General features: G+C 40.7%; 1 protein-coding gene across 2 annotated transcripts in view; it reads left to right on the top strand.

The window, feature by feature from the left end:
• Positions 1-25,007, top strand: part of TRAPPC9 (trafficking protein particle complex subunit 9) — a 485,651-nt gene that overhangs the window by 164,550 nt on the left and 296,094 nt on the right. For both annotated transcript variants that reach the window (XM_051612453.1, XM_051612451.1), the window contains one exon: positions 1,601-1,711. In XM_051612453.1, coding sequence (XP_051468413.1) covers positions 1,601-1,711 — 111 coding nt within the window. The remainder of the gene's footprint in view (positions 1-1,600; positions 1,712-25,007) is intronic.

The following is a 25,007-nucleotide window of genomic DNA, read 5'->3' as shown; positions in this document are numbered from 1 at the left end:
CTTCCCTTTCAGGGAGCTTCTGATTTCATGTGAACTCTCTCTAATTAATGCTGCTGATGGGTTCTACTTATGACATCAAATACCAATTTTTTTTTCCCTTCTTATCGATTCTGATGGCAATTATATGGAATGAGATGGTCCATAATCTGTGTGTGATGCATATACTACTTTACACAGTCATTCACAATGACAAGTCACCTAATTTTATTATACGTGGATTTAAACTTCACAGTTGTTTATAGATAAAGTTAAATTGTAATAATGCTTAAGACTGGGATATTTCTCTGTTGTTAAGTGACTTCTTAGGAAATTTTGAATTTCAGAGTAGTCTGATGCATTATTGCAGCTGTATGGCTGTGTTTGGCAATTTGATAGCTGGTTCTGACATTTATCCATGTGTATTTTATTATAACTTTCACTGATTGCTACTATTTGTGATTGGTTTCACAAGGAAGAAAAGTTTATAAAGAAGAATAAAAATATACAAGAACATTTCCTCTCTGTAGCTTTGTCAGTATTATTTCCTAAGGCTTATATATTTACCAGAAGTGTGGAGGATATAATGATACTAATTGCTTCTGGGGAAATTTGGTGCTTCTGGGAAAACTGGAGACCTCATAGTGGCCTTCCAGTGCCTGAAGGGGCTCCAGGAAAGCTGGGGAGGGGCTTTTGACAAGGGCTTGTAGTGAGAGGACAAGGGATAATGGATTAAAACTGGAAGACAGGAGATTGAGGTTAGACATTAGGAAGAAGTTCTTTAGTATGAGGGTGGTGAGACAGTGGCACAGGTTGCCCAGGGATGTTTTGGAAGCCCTGGAAGTGTTCAGGTCCAGGTTGGATGGGGCTTGGAGCAACCTGGTCTAGTGGGAGGAGTCCCTGCCCATGCAGGGGGGTTGGAACTAGGTGACCTTTACGGTCCCTTTCAACTCAAACCATTCTGTGATTCTATGAAATCTGGATTTGAAGGACAATAACTGACAAATACAAAGTTTTCTATGAAGCTGCCTGTATTTGCCTTTCTTGCAGAAGGGGCAGAGTTGTCTCTCTCAGAGTAGCTGGTCTACTGAAGAAGTACTTCAGTTGCCAGCTTGCTTTGGTCTGTAGACAAACCAGCTATCATAGTAAATAGAATTGCTCCTTGACACTGGGCAAGGATTTAAATTTTTACTTTTAAATTTGTTTCTTAAAAAGATAATGTCAATGTAGTTTGAAATAATAAAACTGTTTCATGTGGACACTCAAGGAACTGGAAAACATCTGTGGCTTTTCCCATAGAAGTGGATCTGAAAACTGCAGAGTAAGAATATCTACAGCTGAACAAATGCTGTGGGGCTTAATGTTGTGCACGTCATAATTGTCATGCAACTTCTCTGCAGGATATAGGCTTTTGTCTGGTTTGATTAAAAAATAATAATACCCAGTTAAGAAAAATTATTTCTAGCAAAGGAGTAAGATGTTATAATTGGAGTTGGGTATAAAACGCATGTCAGTGTTCTTATATGTATATATTTATGTATAAATACTAATTCTGACCTGTGTCTCATAATTCTGTGGTGTGTTATTGAAGCTGTGATGTTATTTTTTCCCCCCATCTGAACAGCACCCGGCAGTGCCACCTCCTTCTTGATGTCTTCAATTCCACAGAGCACGAGTTGACCATCAGTGCCAGGAACAACGAAGACCTAATCCTGCACGCTGGGGAATGCCAGCGGTAAGTGCTTTCAGGACTCAGAGGGCCCTGTTTTTACTCTCCATTTATACACAATTCGAGATATTTTTGGCCTGTTTTTCTTTTTAAACACTGTGTACAGGTCAAAGAATATAAGAATTGCTGCTTTCTTTAAGGTGGGTCACTGAGTTCTAGCAGTATCTCCAGTGAATCTATTTTAGCTAAGAATCCAGTAGCACTGAAAAGAAGGAAATATAAAATAGTTGGTTCTGAGTTGTACAGGTGGATGTAGCATTGACCCAGCTCGTTTAACTCATTTTTGTGGCATGTTTTAATATAATTTTCATATGCTCTGAACATAGTTCTGATGTTAAAACCTGACCTCACTAGGGTGTTATCCTTTCCCAGCTCTAAATAGTCTTTTCTTTGTGTAGTTCCCAGCTGTTTAATCAGTTTTTGTAGGAAAAAAAACTGCAAGAAAGAAAAATAGAATTGAAGAAAAAGCAATCACTATCTCAGTGGAAAAATATTCTAGATTAAGTAGGTTGTTGTGTGTACTGGTTCTTACAACCCAGCTATGGTGTTGTAAAGGTCCTTTTATCACTAACTATAAACCATTATTTGCTATAATATATCAACCTAGGATTCCTACTGCTGGCTGTATCCTAGGTTACTTGATTTATCTCCTTCAGATGACCATTACAGCTAGATGACAGCATTTTCAGCTTAAAGAGATGAAACTGTGAAAAAAAGAAATGTTTCTGTTTGGTCACAGGCTACCTACACAGGTCCCTTCTTTGGGAGAGCTGTGCTGCAGTCTTAAATAATGCAATTGATAAACTTAGTTATAGTGAGATACTTCAGTGTCTCAAATCTCAGTCTGAATATTAAGTTCAAAGAAAAACTCATCAATTGCAAGACATGCAACTGTCAAAAAGCAGTACAGGGTATGTAACAACAGCAGCAAATTCAGAATGCTTGTTGCCTTAGTGACTCCAAAAACACAGCCATGAGAAAATGCATTGACTCAAAAAAACAAGGCTGATTTTTCCCCGTTTTACTTTATGAAGAAATGGACAAAAATATCAGGAACATAAAGTGCTTGTTTCTTCTATTTAGAAAAACTTGGATTATTTTCTTTTTGAAAAGAATCTAAATACTCAGAAAAAATGCTCATATTCTTATCTGTATTGTTTTGTAATTTCATTTTTATGCTCCTTGTTATTTCCCATCATTTTTGCAGTTGGTAAACTTCAAATTTTTCACTCCCAGTCTTTGGGACAGTAAGTAACAAACCAAAGAAATGTTACGAATAAGGTTGTAAAATTACTTTGCATCTTCTTGGTTGAATTACTTGTATCTTCCTATGGTTTTAATAATTTAAGTTTAAATATCTTCAAATCCATTGTCACGAAAATAAACCCTTTCAATTAGTCTTTTGAAATACTCGTTTATCAAGGTGGATTGTGTATTTTTTGCAAGTATTTAAACCTTGTAAGGACAGTGGTTTTTATTCTTACTGCAAAATATTTTATTCTTTACCTTTGGTTAGAAGTTGCACTGAGTCTTCTATCAGTTCTAAACTCATTTGTTATCTATTTCTTGAATGATTAATGCATATAATTAGAAAAATGTGTATGTAGCTCCTGTATTGCTTAGAGTTACTTTTCATTCTGATGGGTCTGCTTCAGAAATTTAGGTGAAATATACACTGGGCCTTAAAACCTAGCAAAGAGTTTTTGTTAATCTTATTACAATATAGCAAGGACAAAAATCAGAATTTTTTTTCCTCTTTTTGGAGCAATACTTGTAGAATTTTCTTTTTTAACACAGGATAATAATCCTCAGGAGTTTGTGTTTGAACCAAGCATTTTCAGTCCAAACATACAATGCTTTACAGCAAGACCTACACTTAGCTTCTCCTTTTATCATTTTTTCTTTGGACATCAATTTCTGTTAATATCTGATTAATATTTAAGGAGGTAAATTATTCCCCATGAGGACAGTGAAACATTGAAATAGCCTCCCAAGGGAAGTGGTAGATTCCCCCACACTGGACAGTTTTAAGTCTCAGCTTGGCAGAGTGCTGAGCCACCTCATATAAACTGTAGTAGTACCTAGAAGGTTGGACCTGATGATCCTTCAGGTCCCTTCCAACCTGGCATCCTAGGATGTGAGAGGCTCTTCAGTCAAGTTCAGGGCTTTTTCTCCTCCCCTATTACCTTCTTAATTCTGTCTTCATTCTTAATGTTTTCCTCATTCCACTTTTATTTAAATTGTAACTTTTTTCCACCAGCTTGGGTCACTCTCCCTTCCTTTTGTAATTTACTCTCCCTCCATCCATCACCATAATTTTATAATCTGTCCTGACCAAGTGGAGATAGCAGGAGTTGTTTTCTTTGTTCCTGTTCTCCAAGTGTTTTCATACTCTCTGCCTAAGCCCTACAGAGAAGGATAAATGCTGCATCCTGCTGATTGCTCACCTCTTTTCTTCCCTCTTTGTATGTAGAATATCATTCAACTTCTGAGCAGAATAACTTGGCAGTGCCCAGTGAGAGGGAATTTGCAGGGAATTCTTCCATTCCTTTTATGTAAAATGAAGAATGGTGTTGGAAGGCTCTGGATCCTACACTTACTAAAGCACACTCTGTATCATCTTTGATTTTTAATGAAGGTACACAATTGACTGTGATGCTGAATATGGGGAGGGTGTAGGAAGTGGAAGCAGAAATGCCAGAAAAAGTCTGGGATCACCAGCAGATCAGTACTGGAACTGTCACATCTTGCTGAGTCCATGCAGGGCAGTCCCTGGTGTCCATCTTATAATATTCATATGATTTGGTGCATCCCAACCCCGGGCTGTCCTCTGGCTTATGTCTTTGTGTGAAATGGATCAAATGCACAGAATTCTTCACACGCCTTTTACTTTAAGGTCTGAAGTGAAGTTTTCTTCAATTATTTTAGAGATATGGAAAAAACAGCTGCTGCAGGCAGTCTGAAGGAATGGTATGATGCTGTTGATGTAAAGTGACAGCCTTTAGGCCATTAAAATACTATCTGTAAATATATACCTTTTTATACTACAAGATTATTCTCTTGATTAGTGAAGATTATACTTCTAGCTGTCAAAAAACCTAAGTTTACACTTCAGTGTAATTTTTCAGCCATTGACTGAGAGCATTTAGTGTGTGCATTGTAACTGTTCGATGTATATAAGCAGTGTTTCTGAGAGGTGACTCTCTTTTCCTTCTATTTTAGGACAGAGGAAAACATGTTTTGCTCCCTATTATTTTGTAGTAAGAAATGATAATTTGGGCTTAGTGATTATTTTGTTCATTCGTTTTTCTGGCTTTTATCATATGTTCTGCAGACACACAAATGGAAAGGATCTGCCTTGGTGTTCTTCATTCCCCTTTTTTAGTTTCTGTATGCCTTGAAAGGTTCCTTTGTGTCCCATGGTGGGACAATCAGTAGTGTGTTTTACTTAGAGGTGTTTTTTTTCTCTGAAGATTGTGGTGGGGAAGAGAATAAACCAAGACTCATTTGGAGGAGAGAAGGAGAAGAAAGGAAATTTGCCCTCCCCCTCCTGTGAGGCTGAAGAAAAGAGAGGAGCAAGGGGTTTGGACAGTCTTTTTTTGAACTCCTGAAAACAATTTAGGATTCCTTCCAAAACTAGATTAGAAATCAAATTATTTTTTTTACTGCTTTACCTCTGCAGGAGTTCTTTTAAGCTTTAATATACAAAAGGAAAGGCATTGGGCAACTGGTGTCCTGGCAAAAAGTTCAAATGAGTTACTCTACTGAAGATCTGGCTGCAGTGAGTGACACTGAGATGTTGGCAATGTCTTTAGTTAACAAAAACCACCCTGGAGATACTACACAGTGGTGTCAAGATGTTTTGTTTATCTACCCACTTGAATGTACTCCAGACAGTGATGAGGGAAACAAGTTCTCTGATAGATGCTACTGGAAAGTTCAGCTTTCAGATGCTTTTCCAGACCAGCAGAGCCTCCTGTCTGCAAAGCTGTTTCTTGAAGCAGTCAGCTGCACGCAGTGGAAGGGGCTTTGCTATGAACACAGAAATATTTTGAATGTAATCAGCAGTAACACTGAACTCGTTGATCACAGTGATGAGGCATTCAAGAGGCAGTTCTGAAATGGAAGAATACAACAGACAGCTCTTGGAAGGGAATTGTATTATGTATGTTAACAAAAAAGTGTTGCCACTAGCAGTGATTTGAATTTATTGAAAAACTTCGGGATGGCAATGATTGTGTTTCTTAATTATCAAACCATTCAGATTAAATTTCATTACAACCTTCATTTACGCTCAAATAACTTCATAATTTATGGTAATAGATGTTATCTCATGATATGCCCCAGGATAGCTCATTTTGTACAACAGACCCTGCTCTGCCTTTGCATTTCTATTCCGTGCATGGTGTGTCTGGTGCTCAGGAGCAGCAAACATTGTCTGGGAAGATTTATCATGTGGGTGGTCTGAGCAGATCAGTCCTGTCATCTATCCTTGTAGCACAACACAACTGAGTTGTTAAAGTCTCCTGTGGATGTGAGACTCCACAGTTGGTGGCTGTAGATGTAACGCTTATTGACATTAGAGTTTTCAGAGTGTTTTGGCCTGGATGGGAGGACTGTAGGGATTCAAGATTGGGCCTGCCCAGGAATAGGACTGGAGTGAGGAGTTAAGAATGAAGAACAAACAGGACCTGGTTGAGAACAGGCTGGAAAAAAAGGGTCAAATAATGTCAGAAATGGAGGAGCTGTGAAGGATCTCTAATCCTTCAGGCATCTTGGAGAGAGTCCAGAGAAGGGCCATGAAGATGATCAGAGGGCTGGAGCAGCTCTGCTATGAAGACAGGCTGAGAGAGTTGGGGCTGTTCAGCCTGGAGAAGAGAAGGCTCCAGGGAGACCTTAGAGCACCTTCCAGTGCCTGAAGGGGCTACAGGAAAGCTGGGGAGGGGCTTGGGACAAGGGCAGAGAGTGGTAGGATGACATGTAATGGTTTTAAGCTGGAAGAGGGGAGATTTCAGTTAGACATTAGGAAGCAATTCTTTCATGTAAGGATGGTGAGACTCTGGCACAGGTTGCCCAGGGACATTGTGGGTGCCCCATCCCTGGAAGTGTTGAAGGCCAGGTTGGATGGGGCTTGGAGAGACCTGATCTAGCGGGAGGTGTCCCTGCCCATACAGGGGGGTTGGAACTGGATGATCTATAGGGTCCCTTCCAACCCAAACCATTCTGTGATCTTGCCCAGCAGTGAGGACGTCTTCTCCACTACATGCTGGAATGAAATACAACGTTTTTTTTCAGAGGTGTATTTCCTTGAGAATAGTAAGTAGCCCTGAAGTTTGTGGGTAGTTGAATTGTTTGTTTCCGGTACAGGTCTCCATAAATGCAGAAATACTTTTATTGGTAGATCAAATGGCAGAGGCTTTTGTGCAAAATTTTAAAATTCTGACAAGTCCTGGCAACCTGTGGGAGTGCTGGTGTGAAGAAACATGATGGAGTTTTGGCCTTTTGTTTTATGTATTCAATTGGTAGTTGTGTAACAAGTAATAGGCTAAAGAAATGCTGCAGTAGGAGTCATCGCTTAGAAGTTAAGAACTGCCAAGCTTCTTGCTGGGTTGGCAGTTCCTGCCTTTTAGCAGGATTATAGGGTAAAGTGAGTGAGTTTACTTACATGTAAACACTATAGTAGGTTTAGTAGGTTTAGTAATTTATTTTTTTTAATGTCAGCAGAAGTATAGCTATATTTGATGAGAGAACTTTTATAGGTATTGACTTCACCTAGCTTTAAATACTTTTTGTGTTAAACCCTAATGAGCCAAGAATAATTAAAGAAACAAATTACTATTTTCATTTTCCTACCTCTCATCACATAATATGGTGTTTCTTCCATGCATGGAAAGCAACAATTTCTTTAATAGTTTTCTGTGAGCATACTGTTAATGAGAGTCATTGACTGCTGCTTAATAATTGTATTTAAATGCGTTGATTAATTGTGCTGTGAAGTCTGTGTTTGTATATATATATATACACACACACTATATATATATACACACACACATATATACTATACTGCAAGTTCTGCAGTGTTGGTTGACAGTGCACATAGATATTAAACATTTTGAAATAAAGCCTCTTCCAAAGGGTATAAGAATTGAAAATTCTGCCCTTTTTTGAAACCATGAGTTCTCTTCACAAATTTATTGTCCATGTGTGAGTTATTCATGACTGTTATTTCTCGTATCTGCCAAGTCAGTGTTTAATTTGTGCTTTTGTTTATGACAGGTCATGTTGTCTATATGAGAGTTTAATGACTTTTTCCTTGTGTTGTTGTTACAGTTTGTGTTTTTAAAAACAAAGCTGCTATGACTAAGGCTTAGCATGCTGTCATAGAAAGAAAACAAAAGTTTACAGCAGTTTCCCTGGGTCTTCATCAATCCATGGCAAGCTGGAAGTTTCTGAGATAGCCTCAGGTCAATTAAAAAAAATATCAAAGATTGCATTTTTCAGGGTAATAATATTTTTTGTCTTTTAGATGACATTTGTTAAATACGCATTTAGAATTTTTAAAGCTTGCTTTATTTTTTAACTGATAGCCAAACATTATTATCTTTAAATACAGAGTGTAACTTTGGGTGAATAATTAGTTATTTTCTACAAAGAAGTTGGAAAGGAAATGTATGTTTGGGTAGGGAAGAGTGATGTGTCTTGCTCTGGTCAGAGCCACAGGATGGTCCAGTTCTAATGTTTGCGTGTATTTCAAGGCACTTTGCAAATATTGGAGATTTTACAGGGAGAATCTACAAAAATGATACACTGACTGAATGATAAACAGAAGAATAAAAAGAGAAAGAGCAACAGAAGGAGTAAAAAAGGGAAATTTTTGGTTTGGACTGCTGGTAGTCAGTGCAATCAAGAATTCCATGATGCAAAGGACATGCTTAGAGAATGATAGAATGTGTGGGGTTGGAAGGGACCTTTAAAGGTCATCTAGTACAGCCCCCTCTGCAGTGCACAGGGTCTTTTTTAACCAGATTGGGTTGCTCAGAGCCTCAGTTTCTCATCAAAGGTTCAACCAGAAGATCTTTAAAGGTCTCTTCCATCCTGTTCTGTGATTCTTTGGTAAGGTGCAAAGGCAAGATGCAGGGTGCAGAAAACCCAGTATGGTCTGAAAATGTGACAGGCAAATAGAAGTAAGAGGTGAGAAGTATGACATCCAGTTCCGGTCCCACATATACAAGAAAAAGATGAGATCAAATGGTAGAAGCTGCAGGAAGCTGATGAAAGTAGGTTTGACCTTGACTTTGGTTTGATAAGCACAGTAAAATTAAAAGGGCTTATTAATGCATCCTATGAAGTTGGCAACAGAGAAGGGCTCACTTGTAAATACTGAGGGAGGTGAGGGCACTAAGAAACACTGAGCTTTGGCCTGTCTATGAATACAGCTAGAAAGGGAGAGATCTCCCATCCTCAGTCATCATCACATTGTCCACCAGCCTCTCTCAAAGACAAGTGGTGGCAAAGAAACTGGCTGCTTCTCAGATGTCCTCAGCTGGGTGGCTAAAGACCTTCCTGCAATTGCCACACTTCCCAAGTGGAAGACCTTTTCCAGTGTTCTTTGCCTGTAATCACTGATGGGAAAACAAATGTCCTTGTATGTTTTACAGCAGCAAATATGTGAATAGATCATAGAATCATGGAATGGTTAAGGGTGGAAGGGACCTTAAAGATCATCAGGTTCCAACCCTCCTGCTATGAGCAGGGACAACTCCCACCAGACCAGGCTGCACAAAGCCAAATCCTGGAGTAGATGCACGTACCTCCTTCCATCCCCTCCCCACTGCAGTATTATCCTCTTCTGCTGAATATATAATTTAGTGTATTTCTGCAGACAATATGGAAGAGAATCCCTTCCACAGAATCACAGAATCTTAGGGGTTGGAAGGGACCTTGAAAGATCATCCAGTCCAACCCCCCTGCCAGAGCAGGGTCACCCAGAGCACATCACACAGGAACGTGTCCAGATGGGTTTGAATGTCTCCAGAGAAGGAGACTCCACAGCCTCTCTGGGCAGCCTGTCCCAGGGCTCTGTCACTCTCACAGGAAAGAAGGTTTTTCTGATGTTTACGTGGAACCTCCTCTGTTCCAGTTTGCACCCATTGCTCCTTGTCCTATCACTGGACATCACTGAACAAAGCCTGGCTCCATCCTCCTGACACTCGCCCTTAATGTATTTGTAAACACTGATGAGGTCACCCCTCAGCCTCCTCTTCTCCAAGCTCAAGAGACCCAGCTCCCTCAGCCTTTCCTCATCAGGGAGATGTTCCACTCCCTTCACCATCTCTGTGGCTCTGTGCTGGACTCTTTCAAGCAGTTCCCTGTCCTTCTTGAACTGAGGGGCCCAGAACTGGACACAATACTCCAGATGTGGCCTCACCAAGGCAGAATAGAGGGGGGGGAGAACCTCTCTTGACCTACTAACCACCCCCTTTCTAACCCACCCCAGGATGCCATTGGCCTTCTTAGCCACAAGGGCACATTGCTGGCTCATGGTCATCCTCCTGTCCACCAGGACCCCCAGGTCCTTTTCTCCTACCCTGCTCTCCAGCAGGTCAGCCCCCAACCTGTACTGGTACATGGAATTGTTCTTCCCCAGATGCAAGACTCTACACTTGCCCTTGTTGAATTTCATCAAGTTTCTCTCTGCCCAACTCTCCAGCCTGCCCAGGTCTCACTGAATGGCAGCACAGCCTTCTGGTGTGGCAGCTACTCCTCCCAGTTTAGGAACTGAGGAAAAGACCACCTGTGCTCCTGATCCCTCAGGCATCCCGCCTAGTTCTCTGAAATCCCTTTTCATCGCCCTGGGACTTGCCTTGGCAACCTCACCAGTGCCCACCTGCACGAGCACTAGCAGGTAGTGACCAGAGGGCTGCCCCAGGCCTGGGAGTCTCTGGGTGACACCAGCAGAGCTCCCTGAGGTTGGGTCTGGCCAGCACGTAGGGCCCTCAGCTCCCCTCCAAAGAGCATCTCCTACAACAGTTGCCTTCCTCTTGCTCTTAGCAGTCTGCCTCGCTGCAGATCTCCCTCTCCTGGGCTTTGCATTTGAATTTAGCATTTCTCATTCTGTCAAAAACATATTTGGAACATGGATAAACTTCTCTTCTCCAATAGCTGGTATGGACACTTTCCTTTTGGGTAGACTTCCTCAGATTTGTCTGTATAAGGTGTTTTTCCTCTCCATTCTCCCATCTGAAAGACTCAACATCTTGATTATATAAACTGGAGGATGCTGCACAGGGTGGGCAACTGGTTTGGTATTATGTGATTTCTCAGAAGATTCTTCTGCTCTTCCTACTTCTTCCAAAGTATGTCTAAGCAATATGATTCCTTTTCTAAATGCAGGGTGACTAACTCACTGGATCTAGCCTGCATGGCAATTTTTTTGACCTCTTTGAATATTAACTTGACCTCAGGAGGCCCAATTTGCACTATTTCTAATATTTTGTGTATGCAGCTGGGAAACAGGAGGGTTGTGAGTGCAGGCCAAGTTTGTCCTTGACAGGATTTATTAAGTTTAATAGGGAACAGCATAAACATGGCTAGATAGGTTGGCCCTTATACAAAATATCACACAGTTAGATGATTTATAAATCACTCAGAATCCAAAATTGTCATCTTCGTTTTCCTCTTTAATCCTAAGTAGATCGCAGGTTGCAGAAAGTGCAGGGTTCAGAACCTCTCGCTTGAAAAAAGTCAGAATAATTGATTTAAAAATTCAAATTTAGATTATTTTTTTTAGGGAGCTTTTTTTTTTTCCTTTTCATACAATAAACCAGACGTTTCCCTTGCTTTATTTCTGCAATACAGGGAAAAACTATTTATTGAAATTTTGGGGTGGTAGGTGCCTTCATTTGGAGCACTGTGTCCAGTTCTGGACCCCCAACACAGGAAGGAAATAAAGCTCTTGGAGCAAGTCCAGAGAAGGGCCACAAAGATGATCAGAGGGCTGGAGCAGCTCTGCTCTGGGGACAGGCTGAGAGAGCTGGGGCTGTTCAGCCTGGAGAAGAGAAGGCTCCAGGGAGACCTTAGAGCACCTTCCAGTGCCTGAAGGGGCTACAGGAAAGCTGGGGAGGGGCTTGGGACAAGGGCTTGTAGTGAGAGGACAAGGGGGAATGGATTAAAACTGGAAGAGGGGAGATTTAGGTTAGATGTTAGAGAGAAATTCTTTAGTGTGAGGGTGGTGAGACACTGGCACAGGTTGCCCAGGGAAGTTGTGGCTGCCTCATCCCTGGAGGTGTTCAAGTCCAGATTGGATGGGGTTTTGTGCAGCCTGGGCTGGTGGGAGGTGTCCCTGCCTGTGCAGGGGGAGTGGAACTGGATGATCTTTAGGGTTCCTTCCAACCCAAACCATTCTATGATTCTACGATTTGTAGAAGCATTTGACAAAGTGCAGGCTTCTTTAAAAACTGGCTGTAGTGCTAATAATTTTTGATTGTGTTTTTTTTTCATTATCATTTTTGGGCAAGATACATGGAAGAAAATGTAAGAATGTGAGAAAATTCAGAAATGGAGCAACAAGCTAAGCAGGAAAAAGTACTGCTTCTTGAAGGAAGCCATAGCTGAAGTGGCTTGTGCTTGCCCATGTTTCACACATGTTCAAGCCAATAGATTTATATTATGGTTTTGGAAAAAGCATGTTTCAACGTTGATGTATGATAGAAAAAAGTGGAAAATGGTGAACTTTATCAACCTTACCCTGGGCATCAGTCACATCATTAGAATTAGTTTAAAAATATCGATATTCACAGGAAGAAATTACTCTGAAAAATTTGAGGGTTGTCTGTTCTATTTCTAATCTGAACATTGAAGGGGAAAGGTCTGTAGTATTAATAAACACTGTTTTTTCCACTGATGCTTGTCAGTATTTCTGTGAGGTGGAAACTTAATCAAAATTTGTTTTGTCCTAAACCTACTCAAACTCTGAGATAGGCTGTTGCTGTCTCATTTTTTGTGAAGTCCAGGTTAGAAACCTCTGAATCCTAAGTGAAATAATAGCCAAGCACAAGGTAGAAGGAGGAGCCATACAGATGAGCACAGACAAGTAGCTAGGTGCATATTTGCAGCTCAGGTCGTGCAGGTGGTGTGGCCCAAATTTCTGTAAAACTTGCTTTGAGCTACAAATTCAAGGTTGGCTGCAAACATGGTTATTGCAGAGGTTATCTCTTAATTCTTTCCTGTCTCACTGAATATGGCACTGCTGAAGGCATGAGAGGAAAAGGGAGCTGGGCTCTACTTTGCCAAGGGCCTGGAAAGATCTTGAGGTGCTGGAGGAGGTCCAGAGGAGAGTAACAAGGGTGAAGGGACTAGAGGGAAAGTCTTACAGGGATGGGCTGAGGGAGCTGGGGTTTAGCCTGGAGAAGAGGAGACTCAGGGGGGACCTTCTCACTCTCTTCAACCACCTGAAGGGAGGTTGTAGTCATGTGGGGGCTGGGCTCTTTTTCCAGGCAACCAGTGACAGGACAAGAGGGCCTGGCCTGAAGCTGCTCCAGGAGAGGTTTAGGTTGGATATTAGGAAGCACTTCCTCATGGAGGGGGTGATCAGACATTGGGACTCCCAGGGGACTCCCTGGACTTCCCAGGGAAGTGGTGGAGGCACCATCCCTGGACGTGTTCAAGGAAAGGCTGGACGTGGCACTTAGTGCCATGGTCTAGCCGATGTGGTGGTGGTAGGTCTCACAGGTCTTTTCCAGCCTCAATAATTCTGTGATTTTGTGATGGGAACTGGGTTGCCAAAAAATAAGTGTGACTTGAGTGCTGCTGTGCTCCAGACGTGGGTCTTTGTGGCCAACCTCCAGGTTAGTGCTGCTTTAAGTGAAGGATCTGAACTGGATGTCCTCCAGAGATCCCTTCCAACCTCAAATAGTCTTTTATATGAAAATCCACCTACTCATTGATAAATTCCCTCAGTCCTCCCACAGCCAGCAGTGTTACGGGCATGTACCCAAATGAATTGATTACTCTGACACTTTCTTTTGCCCTTTAAGACCTTCTGTCTTTCCAGCATTTGTCCTGTCATCCTTCCTCCACCAAAGGATTAATTCCTTTCCTTTCTTCTTTTATTCTTCTGCTGTTACAAACAACATTGTGCCAGTTTATGGTAAAGGCTCTAGGCCTCCAGGCTTATATATAACTTTAAGTGGTGTGTTATTGGGGGTAGTGTGTATTTGCACAGTCTTCCTTCATAGGTCTGAATAACTGTAGTATTTTTTCTGTTCATTCACACCTGGTGCCTTGTATATTCACCTAACAGATGAAAAATTGCTGTGGAATTTGTTTTCCTGATTAATTGCTCTAATTTGGAGACTTGGAAATAGTATCTGGATGTATAGAAGCTTCAGAGGATGTAGATTTAAATGGTCAAGATAACTGAATAATTTCAATGCATTCTTAATTAACTATCATCTTTATTTTCAGGGAAAAAACTGCCCAAAACATTTTTAGGACATTTTTCTTCCTGCTGGCAGTAAAAACCTGAGCATTTGGGTGTAGGTGCAGCTCCATGTCACACCTGCTTAGATCGATGTTTGTAGATCAATAGATTAATTTTGCCTATACCACTATCTGTATCTAGGAGCACTCTGTGTTTTGTGGTTCTGGTGACATGGTGGCTGCATAAATGGCATGAAAGAGGATTGTCTTGAGTGGCTGCCAGTTATGTCTGCTTTAATGGCCAAAGGATTTATTAAAGTTACACTCTGATTTGGCTTTTTGCCTGTTCTCCAACGTTTCGTAAAAGATCATTATGGTACAGCATAGATTTCCTGAAGCTGGAAATGAAAATACCCAATTCCTATTAATGTATTTTAGATGATCCAAAGTTTAATGTGGTCATAAGACCACACCTGGAGTATTGTGTCCAGTTCTGGGCTCCCCAGTTCAATGGGATGGGGATATGCTGGGAAGAGTCCAGCAGAGGCTACAAGGATGATGAAGGGACTGGAACATCTGTCATATAAGGAAAGGCTGAGAGACCTGGGGCTGTTTAGTCTTGAGAAGAGAATACTAAGAGGGAATCTATTAATGTCTATAAATATCTGAAGGGTGGGTGTCAAGAATGAGCCAGTCTCTTTTCAGTGGTGCCCTGTAATAAGATGAGGAGAAATGGCACCAAATTACAACACAGGAAGTTCCACCTCAACATGAGGAAGAACTTCTTTGCTGTGAGGGTGACAGAGCCCTGGGACAGGCTGCCCAGAGAGGTTGTGGAGTCTCCTTCTCTGGAGACTTTCAAGACCTGTCTGGACACGTTTCTGTGTGATCTGCCCTGGGTGTTCCTGCTTTAGCAGGAGGGTTGGCCTCAATGACTTCAAAGTTCCCTTCCAACCATTATGATTCTATGATAATTAAAATAGCTGTTTTATGAGTCTTACCTTCAAAGAGAACAGTAATTTGAAATTAGTGCTTGAACAGCTTGAATTTATTCTTCAGTCTTGACATCCATTTACTTCTTCCTTCATTAATGGGAAACAAAAGCTAAAACAACAAAAAGATCTGAAAAGATCACTGAACTGTGCTGTTTAAATGCTATAGTATGTAAAGCTGCTCTTTTATAACATTTACATTTTGTGTTTATGAAGGTGTCTCCAGAAGTTGGTTTGCAGTGGAGTGTTTGTTTTCTGGTTTTGATCCTGATGCTACTACAGTAAGTGGGATCCTAAACAAAAAGATGAAGCCCTGTTTGGAGTAATATAAGGATGTAGAATTTCTAAATGAAAAGAAAACCCAACAACCAACAGTCTTCTAATAAGTTTGAATGCAGTGTATGATTTGCCCCATAGAAGTGAATAATCTTGTCAGGAAATGGGGTGATGTTAAGTTCATAAGGTTTTCTCTTCAGCTACTTTGTCTCTCCACTCCAGCCCACCCTTTTTGATGGCTGGATCTTTACCCCATTAGCTCAGTTTGCCCTCAGTCTCCAGTACTGCATTTGAAGCACATTTCCTCAGTTTTGGAAAGAAAAAACACAACCTGCTTCTAATTTGTATTCTTAGAGTTGAAAACTACAATAAAAATGAAGAATTCTGCTCTAGCTTCGATTTTTTTAAAGAATCATAGACAGTTCTCAAGCAAGACCATTGGACTTGTTTAATTTTCTGCCTCTCAGAAGTACTGTTACATGAGGGAAAGGAACTGTAAATCTCAATCCTCTAGTACTTTGATTTCTTTCTATTGTCGTAGGAGTGTTTAAAGCCTCAGTAAATACATTTTTAAAAATTACTCCTTGTCTTATACAGAGCTTTCAGGCTATAAAAATTCCTAACATTATAGAAACGTTCCAGATTTAGTATGTTGAATTGTGAGTACTCTCAGGAAAGAGGGTGACTTGTAATAAAGAAGGTTAATTCCAGGTTTCTTTCATTTTTTGGAGTGTACACCTGCATCGAATCAGTGTGCTGAACTGGGGAAGAGTAAATACGGTTTTATGCAGGGAAGTTGTAGCTCATAAATCTGTTGATGTTCTGTTAAGGAGACAACACACTTCACAGACTCACAGAATTGTCAGAGTTGGAAGGGTCCTCTAGAGATCATCTGGTCCAACTCCCCTGCTAAAGCAGGATTGCCCAGAGCACATTACTCAGGGCTGCATCCAGGTGGGTCTGGAATATCTCCAGAGAAGGAGACTCCACAACCTCCCTGGGCAGCCTGTCCCAGGGCTCTGTCACCCTCACTGTAAAGAAGTTTTTCCTCATATTTAAATGGAACTTCCCATGTTCCAGCTTGTGCCCACTGCCCCTCATCCTGTCACTGGGAACTACTGAGCAGAGTCTGGCTCCATCCTCCTTGCACCCACCCTTGAGATACTTGTGGGCATTAATAAGGTCTCCCCTTAGCCTTCTCTTCTCCAGGCTAGAGAGTCCCAGCTCTCCCAGCCTTTCCTCATCAGGGAGATGCTCCAGTCCCCCAGTCACCTTTGTTGCCCTCCCCTGGACTCTCTCCAGCACCTCCGTGTCTCTCTTGAACTGGGAGCCCAGTAGTGGCCCAGAACTTCTGGGTAGGTAAGATCTCATTAATACAATTACTGAAATGTGACAGAGTTCCTCACCAGAGGCTGATAGGAAATTGAAGCTGCTCTGGGATAAGAAGTGAAAGTTATTATTTGGTGAAGAGAAAGGTGACAGAGGAGTGAGTAATCACTTGTGGAGATTACAAGGACATGCAGTGGGAGGACAAGAGGTAATGGATTAAAACTGGAACAGGGGAGATTTAGGTTAGACATTAGGATGAAATTATTTAATGTGAGGGTGGTGAGACACTGGCACAGGTTTCCCAGGGAGGTTGTGGAAGCCCCATCCCTGGAGGTGTTCAAGGCCAGGTGGGATGAGGTTTGTGCAGCCTGGTCTGGTGGGAGGTGGGGTTGGATCTAGATGATCTATAAGGTCTCTTCCAACCCAAACCGTTCTGTACTTCTATGAAGTCATGATTGGAACCCTCCTGGGTTGGGCTCTGAGCTGCTGCTCAGCCTCTTTGGAAGCTGTGGGGGAAAAGGAGTGAGAAGCAGGCTCAGAGTCTTAATAAATCCGAAGTGATGAACAGGGTGGAAAAAGAATCCAAATTTACATAGTGAATGGTGAGCTCAGAGCTGTCTTTTACCTCTTAGGAACTGGATGCAAGTTTTAATCATCTTTTGAGCAGAGTGTTGTGTCAGTGCAGGGTAGGATGTTTTCACTTCTTTGATACAATCTCACCAACTGAGGAGGTAATACTTGAAAACTATTTAAGGAATGTAGAGCTGTTACAGTTGAGGAAAAATAAATAAAAACAAGCACACATTGTACATGGAAGAATCAATTATAAAACTATTTGAAGTTTCATAGCCTGAGGTGATTGGTCGTATCTTTTCCTTTCAGTTATGAGATTAAAGTTTTGCTGTCTGGTATAACTGTTGGCAAGGTAGTTAAATGGAAACTAGTTTATTGATTCCCACTTTCAAAACCTAAATTATTTACTTCTTGGTGAAGGTTTTGCTGTTCTCTGCAGATCTCTCCCTGATTCCTGGCCTGTGGGTTTCTGGAATATTCCCACACGTGCAGTTGATGCAGGACTTGCACTGCTGAAGTGCAGCTAAAAGCAGAATTACTGGTAATGGGTAGAAGCCTGTTTATACTAAGTTATTTGGGAGTAGAATAGAGATTTTTTTCCCCACTGAGGAAAGGTGCTCTCTTGAATTCTCGATGTTTCTCTGTTCCCCAGTTGCTTATTCTCCTCTTCCTTTCAGACCCTTCTTTCCATGAATGGTGCTGGTGCCAATCAGCTACTCATAGGTCCTTAAACAGAGGGGGGAAAGCAGTGGATAAGCAGGAACACCATCCTGGGCATTAATATTTTATTTTTAATAACATCTTCATATAAAAATATATATTTATAGAAAATCTATCTACAATAAATATATTAAACCAAAATATTAAATATTTTAAAATCAACTGAAAGTGTTATAAATTACATGACAAAAATTGAAGATAAACTGAGGTACATATTGAAACTAGATATGCTCAGTGTAACAAGAATGTTTTGTGTGGCTACATGCCTTTAATACAATGAAAATAATTTACTTCTTTGCTGCATAAGTTTCTAGAAATTATCTTGTTTTGGAAAGAATCTACTGAGTCATTGCTTGCACAAGGAAAGCTTTAAAAATTATTCCTACTATAACAGTTTACTAGGTCATCTGTATTTTTCCTGATGTGTTTATTTGTTGTCTTTCTTTTTCCAGTTCAAACTGAAGTATTTATCAATTTCTCAGAACATGTGGCAGAATATTAATTCTGTTAATAGTTGCTGTGAAACATGTGTGGTAGAATCCCAGCCATGGATGTAGCTCAGCTAAAACCTTTTCCTTTGACAAGGGCCTAACATCAATTCCACATACTGACCACCGAAATTTCCTTCCAGGGTTTCTTCATCAGGGAATATTTCTTCTCAGCCCTATCCTTTGATATCAAAGTGGTGTTAATGAGTTGTGGATCTCCTGATGAGTTGACAGAGCTTTGGCAGCTCCAAGGAGCTCTAACACCTGGTAATACCAGTGTGAAAGCTGAGTTGTGGAGACCACATTTAACCTCTTTAAATTGCATGCTATAATTGATTTGATTTTTGCAGTGTGTTCTCTTGAGTGTGTTGGTTTTAGGAGATGTATTACTTAAAGAAAGATTTCAGTATTTAGTTTGCAGTCTTTAAAAGGAGAGAAGCTGCCTCTTTGTGATTGATAAAGGTAACTAATACAGCTTAGTAATAATTTATTCATAATCATTTCTGAGCTCACACAGAAGATCCTTCTTGTAGGATTTTGCTAGTACATGAAGATGCAGTTTGGTATGAATAAACTCAATCAAGAAGAAACATAACATGGCAGGAGGAGAAAGTTTTAGTGAACTGAACTGTATCCATATTAACAATGAGGGTAGGAGCAGTGACTGACAATGCACATAAACCAGGTGTATCCCTGTGGTTCCAGCCCAGTTGAATTACCACTTTCAGCTGGGCCAGGTTTTAAGAATGGTGGTAGTATTGAACAAACTTTTCCATCCACATGTGTAGTTTGAAATCAGAGAACTATAGACTGGTTTGAGTTGGAAAGGACTTTTAAAGATCATCTAGTGCCAACCCCCCTGCATGGGCAGGGACACCTCCCACCAGACCAGGTTGCTCCAAGCCCCATCCAACCTGCCCTTCAACACTTCCAGAGAGGGGAAATCCACAGGTCCTCTGGGCACCTGGTTTGGTGTCTCAGCACTGTTAGCACAGTATATTTCTTCATCATGTCCAATCTAACTCTGCCCTCTTCCAGTTTAAAACTGTTGCCCCTTGTCCTGTCACTACAGACTTTGGCAAAAACTCTTTCTGTTTTTCTTATAGGCCCCTTTTAAGTACTGAGAAACCACTCTACTATCTCCCTGGAGCTTTCTCTTCTCCAGGCTGAACAACCCCAAATCTCTCAGCCTTTCTTCATAACAGAGGTGTTCCATCCCTCTGACCATTTTCATGGCCTTGTTCTCAACCCTCTTCAACAGGTCCATGTATCTTTCTTGTGCTGAGGAGCTCCAGAACTGGGCTCAGTGCTCCAGGTGGGGTCCCAAGGAGTTGCAGCACACATTTGATTATTTTTAAAATATGTTCTTTAGAGTCCTGATGGGAACTGTCCTTTAGAGTGTGCAGTAATGAGTCAATGCAGGCGTGGCTTTAATGAGGGTGCTTGTGGTGGCAGTGGCAGTCCAGGTGTGAGATTGGCCTTTGTTAGGGAATCACTAGGAATGGAAGTTAAATGGACTTAGTGTAGAAAAGGGAGAATCATCATTTTCTGACATTATCCACATGGAATCCTTGTTTGTATGTATTGGAAAACATATCCAACATATATCTGAGATAATTTCCAACTGTTAAAATGTGTTTTGTGATAATAACAGCTGCAGATTGGGCTGGCAAATAATTAATTTGTACTTTTAAAATTATTTTTTATTATTATTTTTACAAATGTTTGTTTAATTTCAGAATGTCTAGTTTCCTGAAAACTATTATTTTGCCATAAATCCTCTGGCTGTATCTTTTTGGGTACCTGGGTAAAACAGTTCACCTTTTTACTACTTGGTGTTTTTGTGCAGTTTGTGAGCTCAATTTGTTTTGCAAAGAGCAGACAAATCACGGGCAATGTCTGTAAATGTAACCTGTTCAATTTGAATAAAGCTTATTGTGAGGTCCTAACAGTTCAGTGACTGAAGAAGTGGAAAGAGATTATAATATAAGAAAAATACACATATTAAAGCTACTTGTGTAGCAGTTTACTTTCTTGCTGCTCTTTGAAAAAAAAAGAGGGCAGGGAAGAGAACAGTGTCTTTAAATAGCTTGTCAGGCTGCTGCTGCATCTACTTCCTTGTGTGACAGATACTGAATTTCTCATTAATGGTACCTTGCAAGTGCCTGTGGTTGCCATAGTAACTATCTCTGAGCCTTATACCTTAAATTTATCCTGACAAAGGTTATTGTGGCAATTCCTACTAATTGGCTTTTTTTTGCTGCTGCTTTTTTTAACTTCTCCCCTCCTCCTCTGTTTAAGTTACAGATCCTAAAGGGAATGAATTGGCAGAATGGCTGTGGGTGAGAAAAAGCTTTACAGGGCAGGACTAATGGGCAGCTAAACTCTGCTTTTTGTTCTTTAGTACTTGGTCAGAAAAAATCTAAACCATAACATCGAGTGGTAACTAAAATGTTATGTCCTTCAAATGTTATGATAGGAAATTATATAGATGGTTTGATTCATGCAGGCTGCTGCTAGTGTTTATTACCAAATATTAGTCATGTTGCCTAGTGCCAGATATTGCTACCAGCAGAGACAGAAGGAAATAAGCCATATCCTGAAGACCTGAAAAGCTAATTTAAAGTAAGTCTCTAATAAACAGAGGACTGCACAATAAGAAGAGTTTGCCTTGTGCTATATTAGCACCTGGGACAGGTGCTATATTAGTAGGAAAGCAGTTAGGTGGCATGTGCTAGTACAGCAAGTTGAATTAAAAAGTTATACATAGGCTGATGATATCATAATTTAATTTCCTGTAGGTGTTTTAGAGGATGACTGCTGCAACTTTTTCAGTGGCTAAAAACTCTCAAATTTAATCGCTAGATTTACTTGAGTTAAATTTTTCAATCTCAAGACTGAGGCAGCAAAGCAGTGACTTGATGAGCAGTCCCAGAGTATTCCATTTCATGGGCAGAGAGAAGCAGAAAAGAGAAGTCACAGGTAGAATGGGTGGCAGTGAAGGACTGTGACTTCTGGTGGTGTGGAAGGGATAGATCAGTTCTGCTGAACAGCAAGAAATGTGATTGCAGCTATGAATAGGTAGAAAATGTAGCCATAAAGAAGGCTAAACATGGTAGGAGTAAATCAAACTATGCAATTAGGGGAAGAGAAGGGGCAGGGGATTCTCAGTTTTTCAGTAAGGTGAAGAATAGAGATGCACATTCAACCCACTCTTTGACTCTCAGCCAATTTCTGCATGGCAGAGCTCACCCAAAGGTGCAGCCAAGCAGCTACTTGACTCTTTGCTTTCTTTTCAAACATATTTTCTTTTCAAACATATGAGAAAAACTCTTGAAGCTTCACAGCTTTTTAACACAGAACTTTCTCATTTTAATGTATTTATTTCAACCCTGTTTTAGAGCAATGCTTAAGTTTGGGGCCCAACAAACTTAAAAGACATGAGAAATATTAATCCACAGTTAACTGCTTCTGAAACCTGAGGGAAGATGCATTCAGTTGCTTTCAAGCCCAGCAGTATGTCCACTAGAACTTCTTAGAACAATTTCATTTTCTTTCCATGCTTTGTCAGAATGAATTTGCAGGGACTATAAATTCATGTCTGGGAATGGAAATTTCCTACAAGAACTAGAAAGATGTCTATGGAAATGCGAATAAATAAATAAATAAATGAAAGAGATTTGGGAATTGCATACCTCTGTAAGGGCTATGCAGGGGTATGATTCATTGAGCATTGTTTTTTTCATCAGCCAGAAGCCTCTTTTTCAATATAAAAAACACGATAGAAAGCTCTGGAAGATTGTAGTTGGCTTTCAGCATTTTTACTTCTCCTTAAAGGTGAAGGATAAGGTGGAGGTCAGCTCTATTCTAAGTAGGTAGAGAGGTTTTCTATCTTGTTCACTCTTAAGTCTACCTTTCATATCATTTAAAATGAAGGTAACAGGGCATTGTGGGCTATAGAATTGTTTTGTTTTGTCTGTGTCAAGCTACTTTAGTGTGTGTCTGTGAAAACCTCCTTCTCTTTCTTTTGTGTTTGGTGCTACATTTCCTGACACACTATTGAACTTCCTGGATGTTCCTGTATCCTTCACTTGCTAAGTCTGAACAGGAACAGAATTCAGAACTGATACTTCCTTGGTTTTGGAAACTTCAGTCATTTGATGTAGTGAGCTGCAATAACAAAATCCATCCTGCATAATTTTTTTTTATCCATATGCTTAAGCATGCTATAAAAGAGGTGTGTGTTGTGATTTGGGGGCTGATAGTGATTTTCTGGCTGCCACTCATCAGAAACACAACCTGCCTTTCCTGGTTTGCTCGAGTTGTTACCTTTTGAGTGCAGAATTCACTGCCCTGGGAGAGCATGAGCATGTTCTATGTACCTGAAGGTAGATCTACATGCAGTGATACCAAGAGCTGGGATGAGTGACAGAGCACTGGAACAGGCTGCCCAGAGAGGTTGTGGAGTCTCCTTCACTGGAGACATTCAAAACCCACCTGGACACGTTCCTGTGTGATGTGCTCAGGTGACCCTGCTCTGGCAGGGGGGTTGGACTAGATGATCTTTCGAGGTCCCTTCCAACCCCTATGATTCTATGATTTCCAGAAGTTTTTGCTTTAAATGCATCAACAATAGTGATCTGGAATGTCAATGTTGATTTACAGTCATGTAGAAAATTAACAGCATTCATACATTGTTTCTTCCTGTGGTCAGTCCTGGAAGTGCCCTGTTGGAAATCTAAAATTAAGTATGGATTGAAGAAAAACAGTGTTCACCTGCTGTTAGAGTTTTTTCAGGCTTTTGAGGCATTTAAACTTAAATTTTATACAGCAAATTACACTCATTTGCTGCATAAAAGATTTTCTAGCCCAACTACTGAAGAGTTTTTCTTCTTGTGTTGACTTTTCTATTGTGCTGGCAATTAACTATAATTTTTGTTCCATCTCCTCTTCTCAGCAATTTTTATGTTTGTTTATAAATCCTTGGACAATGGAATGTCTTTTCATGTGTGTGTTCTCTCTGACGCAAAGTTACTCTCCTCAGGAGTTAGGATTTATACTTGCTGTTGCAGGACTTAAAAAAATAATACAAAGTTATGGAAAAAGAAAAAAAAGATTAATTTAAGTTGCAGCAGTAAATTGTGTTCTCATCTGCCTCTCCTGATATGGCAGGTCCTCCAGTCCTCTGATCATCCTTGTGACCCTTCTCTGGACCCTCTCCAGCCTGTCCCATCCTTTTTGTAGAGCAGGGACCAAAACTGGACACAATACTCCAGGTGTGGTCTGAGAAGCACGGAGCAGAGTGGGATGATGACTTCTTTATCTCTGCTGGTGATGCCCTTGCTGATGCAGCCCAGCATCCTGGTGGCTTTCTTGGCTGCTGCAGCACAGTGTTCACTCATGTTGAGTCTGTTATCTACCAAGACCCCAGGTCCCTTTCCACCAGGCTGCTCTCCAGTCAAGTGGATCCCAGTCTGAACTGCACTCCTGGGTTATGTGTTCTCAGCTGCAAGACCTTACACTTCTCTCTGTTGACCTTCATAAGGTTCCTGCTAGTCCAACTCCTCCAGCTTGTCCAGATCATCCTGGAGGGTGGCTCTCCCTTCTGGAGAGTCAACCTCTCCACTCATCTTGGTGTTGTCAGCAGACTTCATCAGGGTGCTCTTGATCCCATCATCCAGGTCACTTATGAAGATGTTAAACAGCACTGGGCCCAATACTGATCCCTGGGGGCTCCCACTTGTGACCAGTTGCCAGTTTGAGGAGGAAGTATTTCCTATCACCCTCTGGGTGTGGTCTGTCAGCCAGTTCCCCACCCACCACACAGACCACTTGTCTTGACCAAGTAAGTATTGGAGTATCTTGATCAATACACATAACAAGACAGTCTGAGAGCTGGGCTGCAGGGAGAGGGATTTTCAGGTGCTATTCATGATAACTCAGCAGAAGACTAGCCTGGAGTGGAACCTACAAGGAAGACTACCTTGTCCTAAAACCAAATCTTTTTCAATGGAAATTAGTCATATACCTGATTAGTGTATAATAAGTCTTTAAAGTTTCAGGATCTGCATGGCAGTCTGTATTGAATCCTAGGTCTAGATAATTCCAGATTTTCTGAGCAGGCCTAGAAACTGAATGGAATACTCATGTAGTTGACACATAAATGTGTTTTCTTGCCATACAAATTAAATTTATTATTGACTCATCAGAAGAGGTTTGTGAAAGCTCATGGAAGGTAATGCTCTAATAAAATCTGCAACAAAAATTAATTTGTTTACAAATGACATTAAATTTTATCTTCATGAATTAAAATACAAATCATAATCTCCTGACAGCTTGAGCCATTCCAAGTTTTTCTTTGTATTATTAATAACAATAGATATGGTTTAAATACTCAGGAAATTTATTTAAGACCTTTTTGGTTTGGACGTGAATGCTCCATCAAAAATATTAACTAAATATATTTTCACACAATCATTCACAGAATCATTTGGGTGGGAATGG

Source organism: Apus apus, chromosome 2, assembly GCF_020740795.1.
Source record: "Apus apus isolate bApuApu2 chromosome 2, bApuApu2.pri.cur, whole genome shotgun sequence".
NCBI classification, from domain to species: Eukaryota; Metazoa; Chordata; class Aves; order Apodiformes; family Apodidae; genus Apus; species Apus apus.
This window is presented reverse-complemented; position numbering and strand designations above follow the sequence as displayed.